Source organism: Colletotrichum lupini, chromosome 7 (assembly GCF_023278565.1).
Source record: "Colletotrichum lupini chromosome 7, complete sequence".
Classification (NCBI taxonomy): domain Eukaryota; kingdom Fungi; phylum Ascomycota; class Sordariomycetes; order Glomerellales; family Glomerellaceae; genus Colletotrichum; species Colletotrichum lupini.
Window position 1 is genome coordinate 1,728,964 of NC_064680.1, and position 16,148 is coordinate 1,745,111.

At 52.4% G+C, this 16,148-nt stretch overlaps 8 protein-coding genes across 8 annotated transcripts; 4 read left to right on the forward strand and 4 right to left on the reverse strand.

The window, feature by feature from the left end:
* Nucleotides 1-204: 204 nt before the first annotated feature.
* Nucleotides 205-357, reverse strand: CLUP02_13524 (uncharacterized protein; the record flags this gene model as incomplete). The annotated part of the gene is made up of 1 exon (XM_049292462.1): nucleotides 205-357. One exon carries the CDS (start codon nucleotides 355-357, stop codon nucleotides 205-207), a length of 153 nt encoding a protein of 50 aa, XP_049149608.1.
* Nucleotides 358-599: 242 nt separating this feature from the next.
* Nucleotides 600-1,223, reverse strand: CLUP02_13525 (uncharacterized protein; the record flags this gene model as incomplete). Its single annotated transcript, XM_049292463.1, has 2 exons — nucleotides 600-888; nucleotides 1,207-1,223. 2 exons carry the CDS (start codon nucleotides 1,221-1,223, stop codon nucleotides 600-602), a joined length of 306 nt encoding a protein of 101 aa, XP_049149609.1.
* Nucleotides 1,224-1,412: 189 nt separating this feature from the next.
* CLUP02_13526 (uncharacterized protein) lies at nucleotides 1,413-1,559 on the reverse strand (the record flags this gene model as incomplete). The annotated part of the gene is made up of 1 exon (XM_049292464.1): nucleotides 1,413-1,559. The coding sequence occupies one exon, from the start codon at nucleotides 1,557-1,559 to the stop codon at nucleotides 1,413-1,415; it is 147 nt and encodes a 48-aa protein (XP_049149610.1).
* A 393-nt stretch (nucleotides 1,560-1,952) lies between these two features.
* On the forward strand, nucleotides 1,953-5,904 carry CLUP02_13527 (uncharacterized protein; the record flags this gene model as incomplete). The annotated part of the gene is made up of 18 exons (XM_049292465.1): nucleotides 1,953-1,984; nucleotides 2,049-2,165; nucleotides 2,306-2,413; nucleotides 2,488-2,565; nucleotides 2,601-2,650; nucleotides 2,754-2,853; nucleotides 2,925-2,941; nucleotides 2,976-3,190; nucleotides 3,250-3,375; nucleotides 3,447-3,603; nucleotides 3,670-3,892; nucleotides 3,969-4,140; nucleotides 4,211-4,320; nucleotides 4,388-4,566; nucleotides 4,634-4,960; nucleotides 5,240-5,610; nucleotides 5,654-5,779; nucleotides 5,824-5,904. 18 exons carry the CDS (start codon nucleotides 1,953-1,955, stop codon nucleotides 5,902-5,904), a joined length of 2,589 nt encoding a protein of 862 aa, XP_049149611.1.
* Nucleotides 5,905-6,018: 114 nt separating this feature from the next.
* Nucleotides 6,019-7,420, forward strand: CLUP02_13528 (uncharacterized protein; the record flags this gene model as incomplete). The annotated part of the gene is made up of 8 exons (XM_049292466.1): nucleotides 6,019-6,181; nucleotides 6,255-6,313; nucleotides 6,367-6,470; nucleotides 6,524-6,642; nucleotides 6,729-6,906; nucleotides 6,944-7,017; nucleotides 7,203-7,276; nucleotides 7,331-7,420. The coding sequence occupies 8 exons, from the start codon at nucleotides 6,019-6,021 to the stop codon at nucleotides 7,418-7,420; spliced, it is 861 nt and encodes a 286-aa protein (XP_049149612.1).
* A 104-nt stretch (nucleotides 7,421-7,524) lies between these two features.
* CLUP02_13529 (uncharacterized protein) lies at nucleotides 7,525-9,004 on the forward strand (the record flags this gene model as incomplete). The annotated part of the gene is made up of 5 exons (XM_049292467.1): nucleotides 7,525-7,769; nucleotides 7,842-8,405; nucleotides 8,514-8,558; nucleotides 8,633-8,827; nucleotides 8,926-9,004. 5 exons carry the CDS (start codon nucleotides 7,525-7,527, stop codon nucleotides 9,002-9,004), a joined length of 1,128 nt encoding a protein of 375 aa, XP_049149613.1.
* A 143-nt stretch (nucleotides 9,005-9,147) lies between these two features.
* CLUP02_13530 (DEAD/DEAH box helicase) lies at nucleotides 9,148-11,226 on the reverse strand (the record flags this gene model as incomplete). Its single annotated transcript, XM_049292468.1, has 1 exon — nucleotides 9,148-11,226. One exon carries the CDS (start codon nucleotides 11,224-11,226, stop codon nucleotides 9,148-9,150), a length of 2,079 nt encoding a protein of 692 aa, XP_049149614.1.
* A 164-nt stretch (nucleotides 11,227-11,390) lies between these two features.
* On the forward strand, nucleotides 11,391-16,028 carry CLUP02_13531 (uncharacterized protein; the record flags this gene model as incomplete). Its single annotated transcript, XM_049292469.1, has 19 exons — nucleotides 11,391-11,477; nucleotides 11,765-11,952; nucleotides 12,029-12,065; nucleotides 12,765-13,098; nucleotides 13,133-13,198; nucleotides 13,264-13,317; nucleotides 13,372-13,536; nucleotides 13,663-13,838; nucleotides 13,903-13,954; nucleotides 14,089-14,250; nucleotides 14,312-14,480; nucleotides 14,558-14,626; nucleotides 14,713-15,093; nucleotides 15,158-15,257; nucleotides 15,343-15,404; nucleotides 15,533-15,576; nucleotides 15,688-15,712; nucleotides 15,793-15,913; nucleotides 15,975-16,028. The coding sequence occupies 19 exons, from the start codon at nucleotides 11,391-11,393 to the stop codon at nucleotides 16,026-16,028; spliced, it is 2,346 nt and encodes a 781-aa protein (XP_049149615.1).
* Nucleotides 16,029-16,148: the final 120 nt, after the last annotated feature.

Consider the following 16,148-nt stretch of genomic DNA (forward strand, 5'->3'; position numbering starts at 1 on the left):
GCCTCGAGCCTTGAGGTGCAAGTACGACGGATACAGCCAGCGACTGGGGTGATGGGTGATGGGGATTTTGGGGGTTGGAGACGAAGGTTCCATAGGTAAGGTAGGGACTGACTGTACGGAGTCCTGTCAACTGGATAGGTAGGCAAGGTTTGGCTCGACGCGGTCGATACAAGATAAAAGCAAAGTAGGCAGATGGCAGCAGGGCTATACGAATAAAGGAGACAATAATGACTTGTCGGACTTGGACGGCGACAATGGGACTGCCACTATCGCAGCCACAGAGACGAGACGGCCGGAGTAGGTAGTAGCCCAAAGTTGTGGGATGGTCAACCGGAAAACACTCCGAAAGCGTGTCATCGTCAATCTGGCAGTCCGAACTTTGGGGGGGTGCCACCACTACGGCAGCCGCCGTTGAGTGTCATAAGGCATAAGGGACGGCAGAAGCAAACGATCAAGTGCCGTGACTAGAAGGGAGTAGAAGGAAAGAGATGAATTACCAGGATGAGGTCGAATGCGATCCAGGGTGTACCTGCAATCTACACCACACACGAGGTGCGGTGTATGAGATGATGGCACGGGCGAATGTGATGGTTCTGAAGCTACTGGAACTTAAGCACAGCGAAGGGGACCTGCTGCTGCTGCAAGGCGTGGCTACGAAGGTAAACGTGCTTCGTGCAGTTCTGGTCAGATTGCGGCAAGCCGCAAGACGAGAAAGCAAGGTCAAGCCCGTAGAGGTCGGAGCGGTAAAGGTAGGCAGGCGGCCCGTTGAAGACGACTTGAGGTGTGAGTGAGGCGTAAGGCGAGCGAGCGGCTGACGATGCGATGGCTCCGAGGTGTGCTCTGCTGGTCTGGTCCGGTGGCCTGCTGCTAGGTGCTGACTGGACTGCTCTGCGATGCTGCGTTAAGGTGATTGATTGTGTTTCCGATGGTTGGAGCGGTGGATAGGTAAGAAGATGTACGTGGAGATCGAGGACGTAGGATGGAATCGAGAGACGGTACAGAAAGGCGGAATGGGAATCTCGATGTCGAAAGAGGAGTCAGTGCGAGGGCGCGCCGTGTATTGGTTAATGTTTGGGGAACCGTCTGTCCTTCTTCTCTCGTGCTTTGGTCCGGTTTAGGACCTTTGGGACTTGGACCGGATTGGAATGGTCCCGCGAAAAAAAGCTGAGATATGGCGCCGGGGGGTGGACTACTAGTAACTATTACTGTAGGTGGGCGGGCATGATTATGCGAATGGATCTAACGTGTGAGGTGGGAGAGTCTAGAAGTCCATCAAACTGCAGAGGACCTTGCAGAAGGACGAATGTATGTACGTCGGCTCCTTTCTTGGCAGCTGGCAGTGACAGAAATGGGGATGATGTGCAACTGGGGGTCTGGTCTGGTCAGGCTGTGAGTATCCGCCAGGTAACAAACTAAGGTAATTCGAAGGCCGAGGCGGTATGGCAGATTGGGGGCTCGGGGTCTGCGGAAGGGACCAGAAAAAGAAAAGGGAGAAAAAAAGACGTGGGAGTTTGGGACTGGGAACTCGGAAGCGAATTGGACAAGAATTGGAAATGCATGACGAGAGGTGACCATGAGGTGGAATTATCAAACAAATGGGAACTGTACCCTTGATACCTGCTGCGTACTTCGTGCCTTCCTTCCAACGGGGCTATCCCGCTGCGGAACTCCTTCCTTCCCGTTCATTCTTGCCAACTCGAGGGTCGTCCTCTCCCGTCCTTTGCTCTCTCTCTTGATAGGTAGGTACGGTAGGTAGGTACGGTAGGTAGGTACGATCGGCATCGCGTATTTCCGTACCTTAGCTACATTACTACCACAAGCCACCAGAATTGATGTATCCGATAATGCCATTTGCTTCGTCTCACTACTTTACCTTTCCACTCACTTCCTTCCATCGCTCTTGACACTGGCAAATACATATATGCACACACACGCATACTCCATGTCCATCTATGCATCTCATCTTGTCTTCTTTCCTGACTAAGTGAGTAAGGTAGCCCAGTCGTCAACAGCACTGACGGAAGCATCAGTTGACGTGAAGAATGAAGGCTCCTCGATCCCAATGGACTAGCGGGCCACCCAGCGATGACAAGACACAAGCTGTGTGCCGGTGTATATACAAGCTCGCCCGTTGCGCTCACACAGGCAGCCCTCTCTCTGCACATGTGAGGAACAACCTAAAATGGGTGTGAGGAATCAAAAAGAAAGGGCGGATGGGATGAAGGCTCTGGCGGAGACTAGGACTGGGGGCGGAGCTGTCGGCTGGTATCCGCACTCCATAGGTAGCCCGTGGACCGCACTGCAGGCACGCCGCACAGCTGGGGCCTGGGGGTGGTGGTGGTGGTGGCATTGTGGATGGACTGGACGGCAGCGTGGTATTTTGGACCCGGTCTAGAATCTCTGGACTTCTTGGGTTCTGCGCCTTGGCCAAGACATTGCTCCCACTCCAACCTTGGCTTTGCTACTTCCAGACATGGACACTCCCAGTTCCACACCAGGCATCAGACGACCTAGCCAACTTCATCTGCTTTACCTCATGCCAATCGCCAACCCAGCCGTAACTCGGTGACCTTTTCTTACCATTGGAACTTCACAACTAGGTATCACCGGCAGTGTCCGATTATCTTCCAAGACAGGTACAAGTCAAATCGTGAGTAATTTGCTGTCTTCGTATCTCCACGGCCCTAATAAAGCCTACGCAGTTAGGTAAGGTTTCGTTGTCCACCAAAAGGCCCAAGCTTGGCCCACCTCAGTTGGTCATTCCGCGTATGGAGAATTGGAGATTTACAACACCTTTACAGATACACAAGATGTTAATATCTTGTGCAGATCTCTAATGGCTCGGCATACACAGTAAACATGTTGCCAATGCAACTTGGAGACAACTTGCGCCGGCCAAATGATCTTCTTCATCTCTCCACAAGGCCGGGCAACGGCTCGCGTATCTCGCTCTTTTCACCCACTCCACCTCATAGGAATGCATCCTAGCAGACAGGCGCAGCTTCTCTTGAGTCATCTGGAAACGAAACAGGAAGCGATGACAAGAAAGAAACCAACACGGCGCACATTTCAAGAGCAAACAGACCCAAAGATCCGTCCGCTTCTGTCCTCGCGGCTTCTCGCTTCGCCCCGTAGTTCTGCGGGCTGCCTGCATATCCCGCGCAACTGCCATGCTATGCCGTTATTCCCTGTCATTACCCATCCATTACTGGATGACGAGAAAGAATGAAAGCTGAAGACGGCGACTAGCGCTTGAATCAAGATAGCTTCTCAAGCGGCAAGCCAGGTACCCGCCGAACTTTCCGTGACGCCCGGCACTTGGCAGAGGGCATACGTCAGTCCGAGTCAATCTGGTGCATGCCCAAGATAAATCGTGTGTGTGCTCAAGGTAGGATGTCTCTCGCATTCAATCAAAGAAGAGGGTTTTGAACATTCCACAAGCCTAGCCGAAAGGTTGCGCCGTCGTCAGCAACGGCGTAGATGCAGCAAAGCGAACCCGACGGATGGCTTCGAAATGTCTGGATGGGAAAGAGCCAACAACGAGCCAAGCATTGGGATTGGATCAATGGATCAATGGATCCGAGAGGGAGCTCCACTCCACACGTCCCAGGGCAGGGCAGGGTTCCGCTTAGTACTTGGGTACCTGACCATGTAATGGATCCGTACCAGAAGGGAAAGAGCCCTGGTCATCCGCTCTCACCTGTCGGTCTCGAACTGGCGCGGTCCAGACCGTGGTCGCCCCCACTCCAAGCTCGCCGATCGATGATCGTCACCTGCCATTCTCATTGGCCCCAATCCGGAAGGAAGCTCCTGTCAGTTCTGTCAGTCTCTTGTCAGGAAGCAGTCACAGCTCACTCACGAGTGTCAACTTCCACGTCGTTGGCTTGCAGACGTAGATGCAGAAGCAGGCTCCTCCACTCGTTAAGTCTTCATTTCCTTTTTGAATGCTGCGGCTCCGTGACCCCCAGCCTGACCGCCGCAACATCCCAAAAGTGCGAATCTCACATTTTGACATGTCAACATCCAACTACGGATGCCTACCTTCGAATAGGTACCAACCTATTGCCCTCTCCAACGCCAGCCCGCAGATCAACGTTTAGCAGCTTTGCGACATGGGTCTTTCAATCTGTCTCAGTTGCTGTTCGCATCCGGGCGTTACTTTCGAATTTTGATATCCCTACCCCAGAGACGAGGCACCACCTGGCAAAAGAACAAGCAAAAGAACACAGCCTGGAATACTGTATCAATCTATGCGCCAACTGCCTTCGACCAAGACACCTTCCTCGTCCTCAAGCGATTCGGGAGAAAAAGGACGAGATAGTAGCGCCTCTATCCGTATTCTCCTCATGCAGATACCTCGCGCCTAGTGCATCTCCTGCGTCCATAGCAGTGACGCCGCTGTCACCCCAAAGCAGTCATCATACGATGACGCCGGCCTACTGTTGTCTGTTCCGGGCTCCGTGCGGAAGACTAGGCTGGCTGGGCTATACATTCAGCAACTGTCCCGGCACTTGGCTTCGCATTCCGTCATCGCGAAATACTTTCTCGAACCAGACAAGCAGAGATGTGGCTTACATACTCGCGACTGAACCACTGAACCCATAGTGTTGATCGCCTTGCAGGGTGGTTCAAGGGCTTTGCTATCTCCTTGGCGCCAAGAAGATCAAAAACCGTGAGGCCGTGGACCGTGATACTGTCGCACATTGTTCCCCGTACGAGGCAACGTTGGATTTCAGACTCTCCAAGTCTCACCTCGGATCCGGGCACCGCCCCGAGTCGCGACTGTCGGTGAAGGGATACAAGACTACATTCCCAGCCAGGGAGAATGCACTACCTATGCTTTCGAACCTGCGCGGGACCCCTTCCCGTTCAATAGCTCTCGCGACCTTGTCTCGGTCAAGATGTATGGTGACAGAGGGTGTCTTTCCTCCATCCATCTCATACGCCTTATTCCCGACCTGTATCCCTGCCACGTAAAATGTTACTGCTCTCGGTCGGCCCTCCCATTGGATGTTCCGCCAGGAAGGAATGCTTATAAACCCTCCGGACGATTTATCCCGTTATACGGTCCGCGATACTCGCTCAATGACCAACCAATCGCTCACATCCCTAAGTCACTCGCAAAACTACTAGACAGCGAGGTTCATGTCTAGTCTTTGGATTTGCGTTGTTCAAAAATAGTCGAACATCGGACTTATCGTTGTCTCCCGATCCTCAACAACGCATGCCACGAATCCAGCGGAACTTTGTGCAACCTCAGCAGGCCAGTCATTTTCGACACCGTATTTGATAGTCGCGGGTTGCAAATACCTGATCATTTGTATCATCGAACGGTTTGGTTCCGTTGGTCATGACGCAAGGAGAAATGGTCTCCCGGTCTCAATTACCTTTCAATGCCAGTCGGAGTTGCGGGGATCACAATCCCGATGTGAAATATGCAGCATTCCTCGCATCAAGAGAAGGAGATGTGCTCTGGTCCATCGCGAGGAACATTGTCTCGTTTCAAACCTCTCTCTGTACGCATGGGATTCTCATTTCCGATCCAGCGACAAGGCGCCATCGGCTCCGGCCGAGTTTAGTTTCACGGATAATCCGATCATCTACCTATCAGTGACGCAGCTATTCGTTGATGGACACAATACTTGTCTTTCAGCGGTCCGACTTTGTTGCCAGGCAGCCAGATATACGGATCGCCGCAGTTCACGTTGCAAAGACCTGGCATTTGTGGCTGTTGGCGAGCATAGTTGAGCGGGTCGCATGGTTCGTCCGACTGATCTGCGTGCACGCTTGTCAAGTCTAGTTTGACAGCTCAAACTCTACTAGAGACTCGGGTTTAAGTCAAACGACACGATCGATGTTGATAGACAGTGGCAATACACGTTCGCGGCCAAGACTAAGGATTGAAGAACCTGGCGGCCCCGAAATCGCATTTTGGTTCTCGTGGTACTTTCCCATCCCTCTCTGCCCCTCTATTAATATCTCTTTGGCAACCGCATCCTTTCACTGCCGGCAGATCAGATGGTCGCTCACATAAGCTCAAAAAAGCCCGCAAGCGTGGGATGCACCCACTTGTACGACTGCACTCCAGCCTTGTCTTACACTCCTCCGATCACCACCAGAGCCAGAATAGAGGCTTATTTTCGGTCGACCAGCACACCGGCTGAACAAGCGAATGCATGTAGTATGTAGTGCATACTGCCTGCTTGGTGTTTCGCCACACTTGCTGGCAGGCATACATTGTGGATGGTCATCAGAATGCGGCCTGCTCGGGTTGATGGTTAATCCAGCCGATTGCCTCCTAAGGTATTTGGTCGTCAGTCGATCCTTACCTGAGCTGGGGTATCAAGGCACTCCTCAACGTGCCAGTACGGTGCCGGCTTCTCGGATCCGGGTATCGTGGGAAGATGTGCCCAACGGGCGCTTATCATCATGGACCCCATGCGCGGTTCCAGCATCATCACAATCACGTTGTTGGTTTCAACCTCCGGGATATGAAGCATCCATCGTCGTGTGTCTTCTGCAGAAAGAAGGACAAGTTTGCTGACTTTTCTTGCTGGTATCCTGCTGCATCTGCTGTTGCATCGCACCAGCATGGCACGAACAAGCTGATCTCACCTTGCTCACCCACCTACTCCGTAGTCCGTACTGCAGTAATTATGTGCAATCCAACATGGCCAACCAACCTCCCATTCACCGGCCAATCCTATTGGCATTCAATACTGCAACAGCAGTGGCCCCCGAAGCCCCCCTCCCCCCTGCTCTCATCGAGGCGGGTATTGTGCGCAACGTCGCATCTTGCCGCCCCCATTGGCTCATCCGCACGGGGGCCGACCAATTGAACGGCCCCTCTCGAACTCGGCGCTTAGCATCCCTCATCACCTCCGCTCCTCATTGGACCTCCCCGTTGTGACGGCGCACCGTCGGTCAACCACGGCACATGCAGCTCAGCGGCCCTTTCAACCCCCATTGCCCTGAGCTTACCCGGCCACCCGCCCGCCTGGCCCCCTCTTTGGATAGGTGAATGGCGATGAATGAATGGAGCAAATGGGCGGCGGCGAATGGTTTGACCTGCAGAAGGGAGGGAGATATGGCCCTTAAACTGTCACCCTGCCCCCATCCGACCCATTGAGAGGCTCATTCTTTACTCTTGGTCCCCTTTTCTCACTCTTCACTCTTATTGAAGATTCGACCTCTTGTCGAAGCGACGAAGACGACAGCAAAGCTCGAATCCCGCAAGTCTGATCGCGAGCTTCTTCTCATTGCGTTCGAGTGCTGGGTACTTGGCCAATGTGAAACCCCATTGTTTGCTTTGGCGAACAACCGCGCCTAGGAATACAAGGAACTCACTTTAAACCCCCAAAAGTCTTGGCACAGAGAGGCACAGAGAGGGGAGAGAGTTACAACCCAACGACTTCATTAAGAGGACAAAACCCCCCCCTCAGGCGACACGGGCATTGACACACCTCTCATCAAACACGCATACACGATAAGAAACGGAGGAGAGCAGAAGGAGAGGAAGGAAAGATGACGTACAAGATCTTGCACAGGAAATGGCTGCTGCGGAAATGGATGTGGACGCTCATGCCGCTGGAGCTGGCCGGCCTCGTCCCGCTCCTCGTTCTCTTCGGCATCGCGCAGCCGGACCTCTACCGGACCAAGCTCTGGGAGGTCGGGCACGCCTACGGCTTCAACTCGAACCCAAAGATGATTCTCTACGCCTACGCGAACTATGAGCCGTACCCCAAGGTCCCCTTCGTATGGACACGAACGTGAGTCCTCCCCATTACTCTGTTGCCTCTTCTATCAAAAGACCACTACAACTAAAACTTTTGGAATCACAGACTCACAGACTTCAACGTCGCCATCTCGGTCATCACCCTCTTCCTCCTCCTCACCAAACTCGTCGCCTTCATCATGAAGTTCTGGTTCCCCCTCCTCGCCGCCGGCATCAACGTCGCCATGGTCGCCCTCTACACCGTCTCCGTCTACGGCCAAATGGGACCCGACCACGCCGACCCGCGCTACCCGTCCTCGATCGCCTGGTACGTCGCCAAGTCGTGCGACTACGCCCGCCCCTTTAGCGCCTACAAGAGCTGCCAGCTCGCAAAGGGCACCTTTGCCGTCACGGTCTACATGCTCGCGCTCTACCTCGCCAACTTGGGCATCGCGCTGTACGTGCTGTGGCCGAACGCGGGCGACAAAGTCGACGGCGACGAGGACGATGATGGCAGGGGAAGCAGCGACGGCAGCTCGCCGGTGGATTATGCGAAGGAGGGGAGGGAGTGGGAGATGAGGGATTGGCATGCCAAGGGCGGGCCGGCGAGTCCGCGGGTCGGGGTCGTGCCGTACACGCCCAGGACGCAGGCTTTCCATACGCTTGATAGGAAGTTGCCGTTGAGGCAGCAGTATGGTTAAAGCCGGATGGTGCGTTGGTGGAGGGGGGAAGGAGAACATTATGTGGAAAGACGGGAAGCTTTTAAATGTTTGGATGATGGATGATGGTGGATGTGAAGAACATCGCTTCTTCTACATTCTCTACAGTCTCAGGAGGCGCCGGCGTGGCTTTAACTCTATTATTTCATTGTCTATTTAATTTCCATTTTAATGTTGATATACCACCCATCGGATGAAGTCATACATTCGAGAGTAAGAAGGAAAACCCAACTCTTGACTTCGAGATTACAAGACTCTGGGCTAATCAGGTCAATTCCATCAAAAGCAGAAAGAGTCTGTGTCAAATTCTTATGCATTCCGTCCAATCGACGAGAAGTGTTTGTTTCCTCGTCACTCCACGTACTCTCCCAAGCAAACCAACCCCTTTTCGGAAGTGTGTGTATATTCACGGGATAGCAAAAGAACGACCTGACGCATTTCTCACGTTCACCTGAAAACGGACCGCAAGGTCTTCAACTGATGACCTCCTAGCTTGCCTTCAAACGACACTTTCGCGGCCCCACGCCTCGATTCAGATTTGTTCCACGTCAAGCGGCTGGGATCATTCTGAGATGAGAGGGCCTACATAGAGCCATCCAGCTGCCAGTCCACATCAACGGCAATACACAGCAGCACGAACCACTCGCTATCCAAATGCAAGAAGAAAAAATGCTTTTATTTTCAACGCCTTCTTGAAGACGGAAACCTCCTCCCTCAATCATCGATACCGCCCCATTCGGCGCCAGCCTCGTCATCACCCACCCTCCTTGCATTCTTAATCCGAATCTTATTCGCGGCCGTGGCCCCCTCCCTATTCGCATCCTTGCGCCTCTCCCACTTACTCTTTGACGAAATCATGGCCGCCCCGTGGCTCCGCCTCGCCTCGACGCCCTTTTCCCGAATCTTCTTCTTGTCCTCCTTGCTCACGTTCGGCAGCGCGTCGAGCAGCCACTTTTGCACGTTCGCCTCCTCGCCCTTCTTGCCCGCCTGCCTCTCGCTCGCGGCGATGACGTTGGCGACCGTCTTGACAAAGGGGATATCGTCCGTCGTGTAAAACGTAACGGCGACGCCGCCCTCGCGGCCCGCGCGGCCGGTTCGTCCCGCGCGGTGGACGTACGCGGCGCTCGAGCCGGGCACGTCGTAGTTCACGACGCCGTTGACGCCAGCAAAGTCCACGCCGCGCGCGAGCACGTCCGTCGTGATGAGGATCCAGATCTCGCCGGCGCGGAAGCGGCGCATGATGTTCGCGCGAGCCTTGTCGGCGAGGCCGCTGTGCAGGGCGGCGATTCTGGTGGGACCGCCGGCGGCGAGGGGGATGTCGTATTTGAGCTCCTCTTCCAGGGCCGTGGCGCGCTCAATGGTCTGGGTGAAGACCAGGAACGGAGGCCGGAGAGGTGGCCCCGAGTCGTCTCCTGCTGTGGGATGAAGGAGCTGGCGGAGACCCAATAGCTTTCCCTTCTCAGTTGCGGTGTAGATCAACTTGTGTGTAACGTTGGGGACGGCCGTGTCCTTCAGACCGACTACCAAACGAATCAACGGTTTGGATGCTGGTCTCGCCAACTGTGCCTCAGTCACCAAAGTCTCAATGTTTGATCCGAAAGTCGCAGACCAGAACGTAGTTCTCAGCTCCGGGTTAGGACAAGCAGACCAGATCGCCATGGTCTGTTCGCGGAATAGGGGGTCCAACAACACATCCGCCTCGTCAAGAATCAATGATGTGACAGTCGGAACTTTGCGATCCTTCTTTGACGACGCCGTAAGGAAGTTGTAGAATAGTGCGGGTGTTGTGACGAGGATGTCAGCCTTTACGACAGACTTTGACTTGACCTGCTCGGTCTCGCTGTCCTCGTCCTCATCCTCGCTCTCGGCCTTATCTTCTTCCGCAACTGCAAAGCGCATGCCCTTCTTCATGCCGGCGATCTTGATGCCAGAGTTCAAGGCCAGCTTGCGTCCCTCGTTCACAATCTGGAAAACTAGCTCCCTTGTCGGCGCAATGATGATCGCAGACAGATCATGCTTATCCTTGTCCTCGCTGGACTCTCTCTTATGCATGATGGAGTTGATCGCGGGGATCAGGAAGCTGATCGTCTTTCCACTGCCTGTCGGCGCAACGGCAAGGAAATCCACACCCTTTGAGACATCTCCAAGCTCCTCATTATTCGGCACTTCTTTCAGTGCCAGTTCTGGCTTCAGCAGCAGAGGCAAGGCGCCCAGCTGCACCTCGGTCGGCACCTTGAATCCTTGATGCGTGAGGTTGTCCGCCAGCAGCGGCGCAATGTTGTAGTTCGTCCGAAGCTCGCGGAAAGAGGTTAAGGGCTGCGGGTGCAGCTGGTTCGTCTCCTTCTCAACCTCGACAGCGACCTTCTTCTTCTTGCTCTTGGTGACCTTGGAGGCCTTCTTGTGGCGCTCGGAGAGGAGCGTAAGCTTCAGTCGGTGGGAGCGAAGGATCTGTCGGCACTCGTCCTCGGGGAGCAGAGTCGCCTTTACAGAAGACGCCTTGTCGGCCTTTTTGGCTTTCGCAGCGGGCTGTTTGGCATTTTCGGATTCTTTGGGGGTTTCGGACTTGGGGGGCGCGAAGAAATCGACCTCGGGCAGTTGTTCCTCTTCCTTCTCTTCGACCTCTTCTTTGCCTCGCTTCCTCTTATTGCCCCGCGCTGAAGACACCTCGTCGTGGAAAAGTTGGGGGTTCGTTCGGTTGCCGGCGGATGGCAGGTTGGCCGCTCCTTTGTTCGCGTTCTTGGCACCCTTGGCAGGCTGTTTTATGCAGCGCGACAACACTTTGAGGATATCCATGGTTGATTTTGCAGTTTCCAAATGGAAGAGATCCCAAACTTTGTCCGCCGGCTTTCCTACAGTTGCGCCTGGCATGGAAATTTTAAAGTGGGGATGCGGACCGTTCCCGCACAGTTTCTACACTGTGCGGAAGCATCGACTTTCGGGTTGGTCAGCTTCACCTCATGGACGCCTACTTTAACAGCGACTGTGGTCAGCCGTTCGTGAAGGAGTACATTGGAACCACTTTAGCAGTGATTCTACAGAGCGCTGTATGCTATTGTTTTAAGATGTCTTGGTCGCTCTTGTTGCCTCTCTCGAACTTTTCTTACTTCTTTGAAATATCTCAACATAATAAAGTGAGTTAACCTTCATTTGGTATTTGTCACCACGTGATCGAGCCGAGACCCTGAGATGCAATATCAAATGAGATATGAGATTGAGTGGATGACAATGTTCTTGAATCTAATAGCCTCTTCTATGTGCCTTGAATCCTCTTGTCATTTATGGTGGTCTTTAGTAGGCTCTAGATCATACAGCTTGACATGAGACCATGAAGGCTGCTCTAGCTTTGCTGCTGTTTCGCTGGAACATGGATCGATCGGAAGCTATGACCATTCAAGTTCCATCGCGGCTTCAAGGCTCACAAATAGAGAAGAGTGTTGCTGGATATTACTTGTTACGAAAGCCACAGAGATACAATCCCAATCAGCTTCTGGTTCGAGCAGTAAAGCCAAGTTCAGGGGGGTAAGAGGATAAATTGAGTACCAACAAGCACTTTTATAAGCCACCAGCTCTTCATTGAAATCGATTGTCACTCAAGTTCTGAGGTTCTTCAACGAGTTGAGCTCCTTGACCAAGTAAATGCCTGTTAAGAGAATCCTGCCTGTCTTGGCCAGTAAACTCATTTGAAGACGACTACGAGCGCTCTCGATTGTCCAAGGGACTCCCTCGAAGCCAGGGGCTCCAAACCCGATTGACGAGAGCGCAGAATTCAAGTTATCCTCTTCCAATCATTTATACTGCGTCGAGTGCTTCAGAAACATGCATGCCGCCCTCCGAGGATTTATCTAACTTCAAATGAAGCGAAGACTAAGGATTGGACATAAGGAAGCGCTTGATATGATAGACCATCTGACTTCCCGCTTTTCCAGTAATTTCGTATGTACGCACTTGCTTCTTGATCGTTCGAGAGCCCCAGGACACAAGTACCGTCAAAGTCCATTCATTGCCTCTTTTAGCTTTATCCCTCAGAGCTACAGCTCTAAGATTGCCTTACGTATATATTCGAGCCAAGAGTCCCTTATAACAGCCTCATAGCATCTGAATTCGCAATGTTCTTCTCATAAAAGTGAAGGTTTCTATTGTATCTGGTCAAGCTTTTCTTCATGGGCTCATGTTGAACCGTAACTTATAGGAATTTCGTCTCATCTTGAACATCATGTTTTTTCCCCAGATTAATACAAAGGATTTAGTATTTAAGTTGTCTCAAACGGTCACAAATGTCCCTATAGCAGTAATCACCTTTGCGGCGTCGTTTCTTCTGCAGTATTCACTAGATCGGTCTATCCAGCATTGTGCATGAGTCCTTCTGCGGTGCTTATTTCCTGTTGCTCTTTGTATTCATGTGCCCAAGTGAAAGTAGCCTACGGCCAGCCTCTTCGCCACCTTCGACGTATTCGTACAAGCTTAGAGACAGGCTACGGCCAGTGCTGAACGAGGCGAAGGTCTCTAGTCGCTCGCCATTACCTGGTATTGTCTTATATCTTCAAGATCGAGAATTCCGGCTGCCCTTGACCAGGACTACATCAGCACCGTCTCATGCAGCACTAATGACTTGCCTTAGATGTGGGAGATCAGACCTATGGGTAGGCTATGAGCATCAGCAGGCACGTGACACGTTTTCCATGCTGAGGCAAATAATCAGAGGATCAACTTGAGGTGCTCTCCTCCAGCTTAGGAGAGGGCCAAGATCTCACTTACAGACGGACAGGTACGTCCAAAGGAAGTTGAAACTGGAGTGAAGCAATAAGCGCCTTCCTCACCGAACACACGTAGAAAATACATCGGTGGTTCTAGAGGAAATCCCAACATCCCTTGCGAAGTTCTTAGGTGTTTAGATACAATTCTAAAATTGTTCGCTCCTGTCGTTGGCTGAGGGGAAAGTGGTGAGCCAGAATGGTCGACAGCCCTGGTTCCTGACCATGCTTAGCTTCGCTAAAGCATCGAAGGTTCCAGCATGCCTCTACCTTGTTGCCATTTGCTGCAATTTCTGCGGCGTTGCTTCCCCTTTACACCTAATCATCGGCCTCACAGCATGGCCTAAGGCGAGTGCGCGCTTCCGAGCTCCCATGACGAGAGCAGAATATTGCTATTCCTTTCCTAACGTTACGGATACTTGCTGTCACTTTGCTCACACTGCGTATCGACCATGATCTTGATGCTTCCATTCTCAAGATCTCTCAAACACCTCAAAATCGGACCTGCTTCCGTTGTCTCCTCTGAATACATCATCACCTTCTCCACCACAGAAAAACACTTACTCGCATTATCCACACCCACAAGCAGGATTAAAGGTTCAAGATAAAGTGGGAAAGCAAAAAAGCCCACAGCTCCTTCTCCACCACTATCAAGTCTTGAATAGAGTCTAGACCTGCATGTGCGGATATCGACCCGCCCTAGCAATGTGGATAACAGAGATTCGCGCCGACTTTACATCCAACTTCAACCCTCGGCATCCCGGCCCGTCGTAACATTTCCTTAATCTAAGTATGCAAGTCATTATCTCACGATCCACGAGATCATTCACAGATTTCGAAAGAGAATTCTTTAGACTGACTTCGATTGGTCAAGGCATTTGAGCCTGTCCAACATCATCCCAAGAGACAGACAGACTAGGCAGACAGGGGAATAACAACTCGTTCTTCTGTTTAGGAAGCTTTGATAACATCTTTACTTTGGACCATGCTCATTACCGTACATACCGTACCGTTTTAGAACCCCCAAAAACGGTCTCCTGGGCTCTGGTCATAGCAAATGGCTCAAGTTAGAACAGTTACGTAAACCCGTCTCGGAAAGACAAATATCGAGATGAACTTGATCATAGCGCTTTCTCTCTTCTGTGAGAACTCGCAAGACACACACGATGACCATGGAGCGGCAACCAAGCCCACCGTTCATCCGCCCTATCAGGTCTCCGAGCTCGTCAATAGCCAGCCCGATATCAAAGCTCTTCCGCGCTCCCCCAAAATATCTCGTCTCGACTCCAAGGGGCTGTCCTCATACACGAGAGGAAGCAGTTCTAGGACCTCAATCTCATGAATGGACACGACGCCATGGACCCTCAACTCAGCCACCTCCAGGTACAAATCTCCAAGACCTCTCACACGGAACATTGCAAGATCCTGAGAACTAGAACGCCGTACCGAAGAAGCTTAAATCGTCCAAGCCCATAAAGTACTGATGGCCCTACGCCTTTTCCCTGTCGCAACGCTGGGTGCGCATCAGTCAAACACGTACTCCACCCGTGACCTTACACATCCACCCTCACACGAACATCACCTTCCAAAACGACAGCCCCGGTACCCCTCCTTTCGCATATACGAAGAGCGGCCAAAGTGACATACAGACCTCACCCAAACACACGCGCACACACGGAAGAGGCGAGACGAACCTGAGGCACATGCGGCTACTGCGAAAGAGATCCATCCGTCCGTCCGTCCGTTCGCCTCCACCTCAAAGGAGGAGACCTATGTTCGTGCTTCGAACACGAGGCCAGACGAAGACGAAGAGAGGCACACACTTCGCCTTCGCCGTCACTTTCCGCACTGACATGAAGTTCTTCCTCCTCCTCTGCACCCGATCGCATCTCACCCCTTCCTTGCCTGGGTCTGCGTCCTGACTCCTGCGGTCTTCGAGAGCGGATGCAACCCAGCCCACATGTGATGCCAAGCGACAGACAAACGCAAGGCACCTCTCGATTCAATCTCAATCTCAATCTGACAATCTGCCTTACCATTTCAGCTTCATCTGACGCAAATCAGAAACCTGGGGTACATGGACGACGAGTCGGCCATGAAATCGCGTAGCGTTGCATCCGTTTCACGCTTGTTGACTGACCCCTTCTGGAACACGAAGTCGACAGTCTCTCGATCCGGACGGAGCTCGCGTGGTGAAAAAGGATGGGGTACGGAGTTGAAGTAAGTGAGCTTGGACCTGTCATGCTTAGACACAACGACTGACTGACCGTTATCGAAACTAGACTTATACGTCAAAACGTCGAGGACGCGGACGGGCCTGACTGACATGACTTACGTGTACACGGCAGAGCGAACAAGACCGAGCCACAGGAATTTGACTCACATGTCACAAGTGTCACATGGCGCAAGAGATCAAGGGGGAACGCACACACGATTCTAGACAACACGCAACGAGCTTCTATTAAGTATTAAGTGAATGCGAACAAGCTGACACCGGCCCTAGTGGCCAGCACAGACGGTTCCATGCAGTCTTTTTCCACCAACAGCATCTCCAAACTCAAATCTGACGATTCCTGACCCTAGCCCGATATGAACCAACACACACAAGAGGTCCGTCCATCTTGTCGGACCAAGGCGCTTCGAATTTTTTGTCGTGGGTATTTTCTTCTCGTGTTCTTGTCTGGAGCGACGGGTATAACTGGGTATCAAAGCATCAAAGCAGGATACTTGTGGAAAACAAAATCAAAACAAGAAAACAAGGAGCAGAAATGACTTCGAAACGACTGAAAGTGGAACGGAATCACCTCCCGCCAATTTTCGCCTTCCGATGCGTGTGCTGTGTAAAGAGGGAAATAGGAAAGGGTATCAGGTAGAACCAGTCTTGACGGGGTATCTTGAAATGCAGGTCCGATTCCAGACAAACCCATCCCAGTGAAATGAGTTGTCACGTGATGTTGCTCTTCC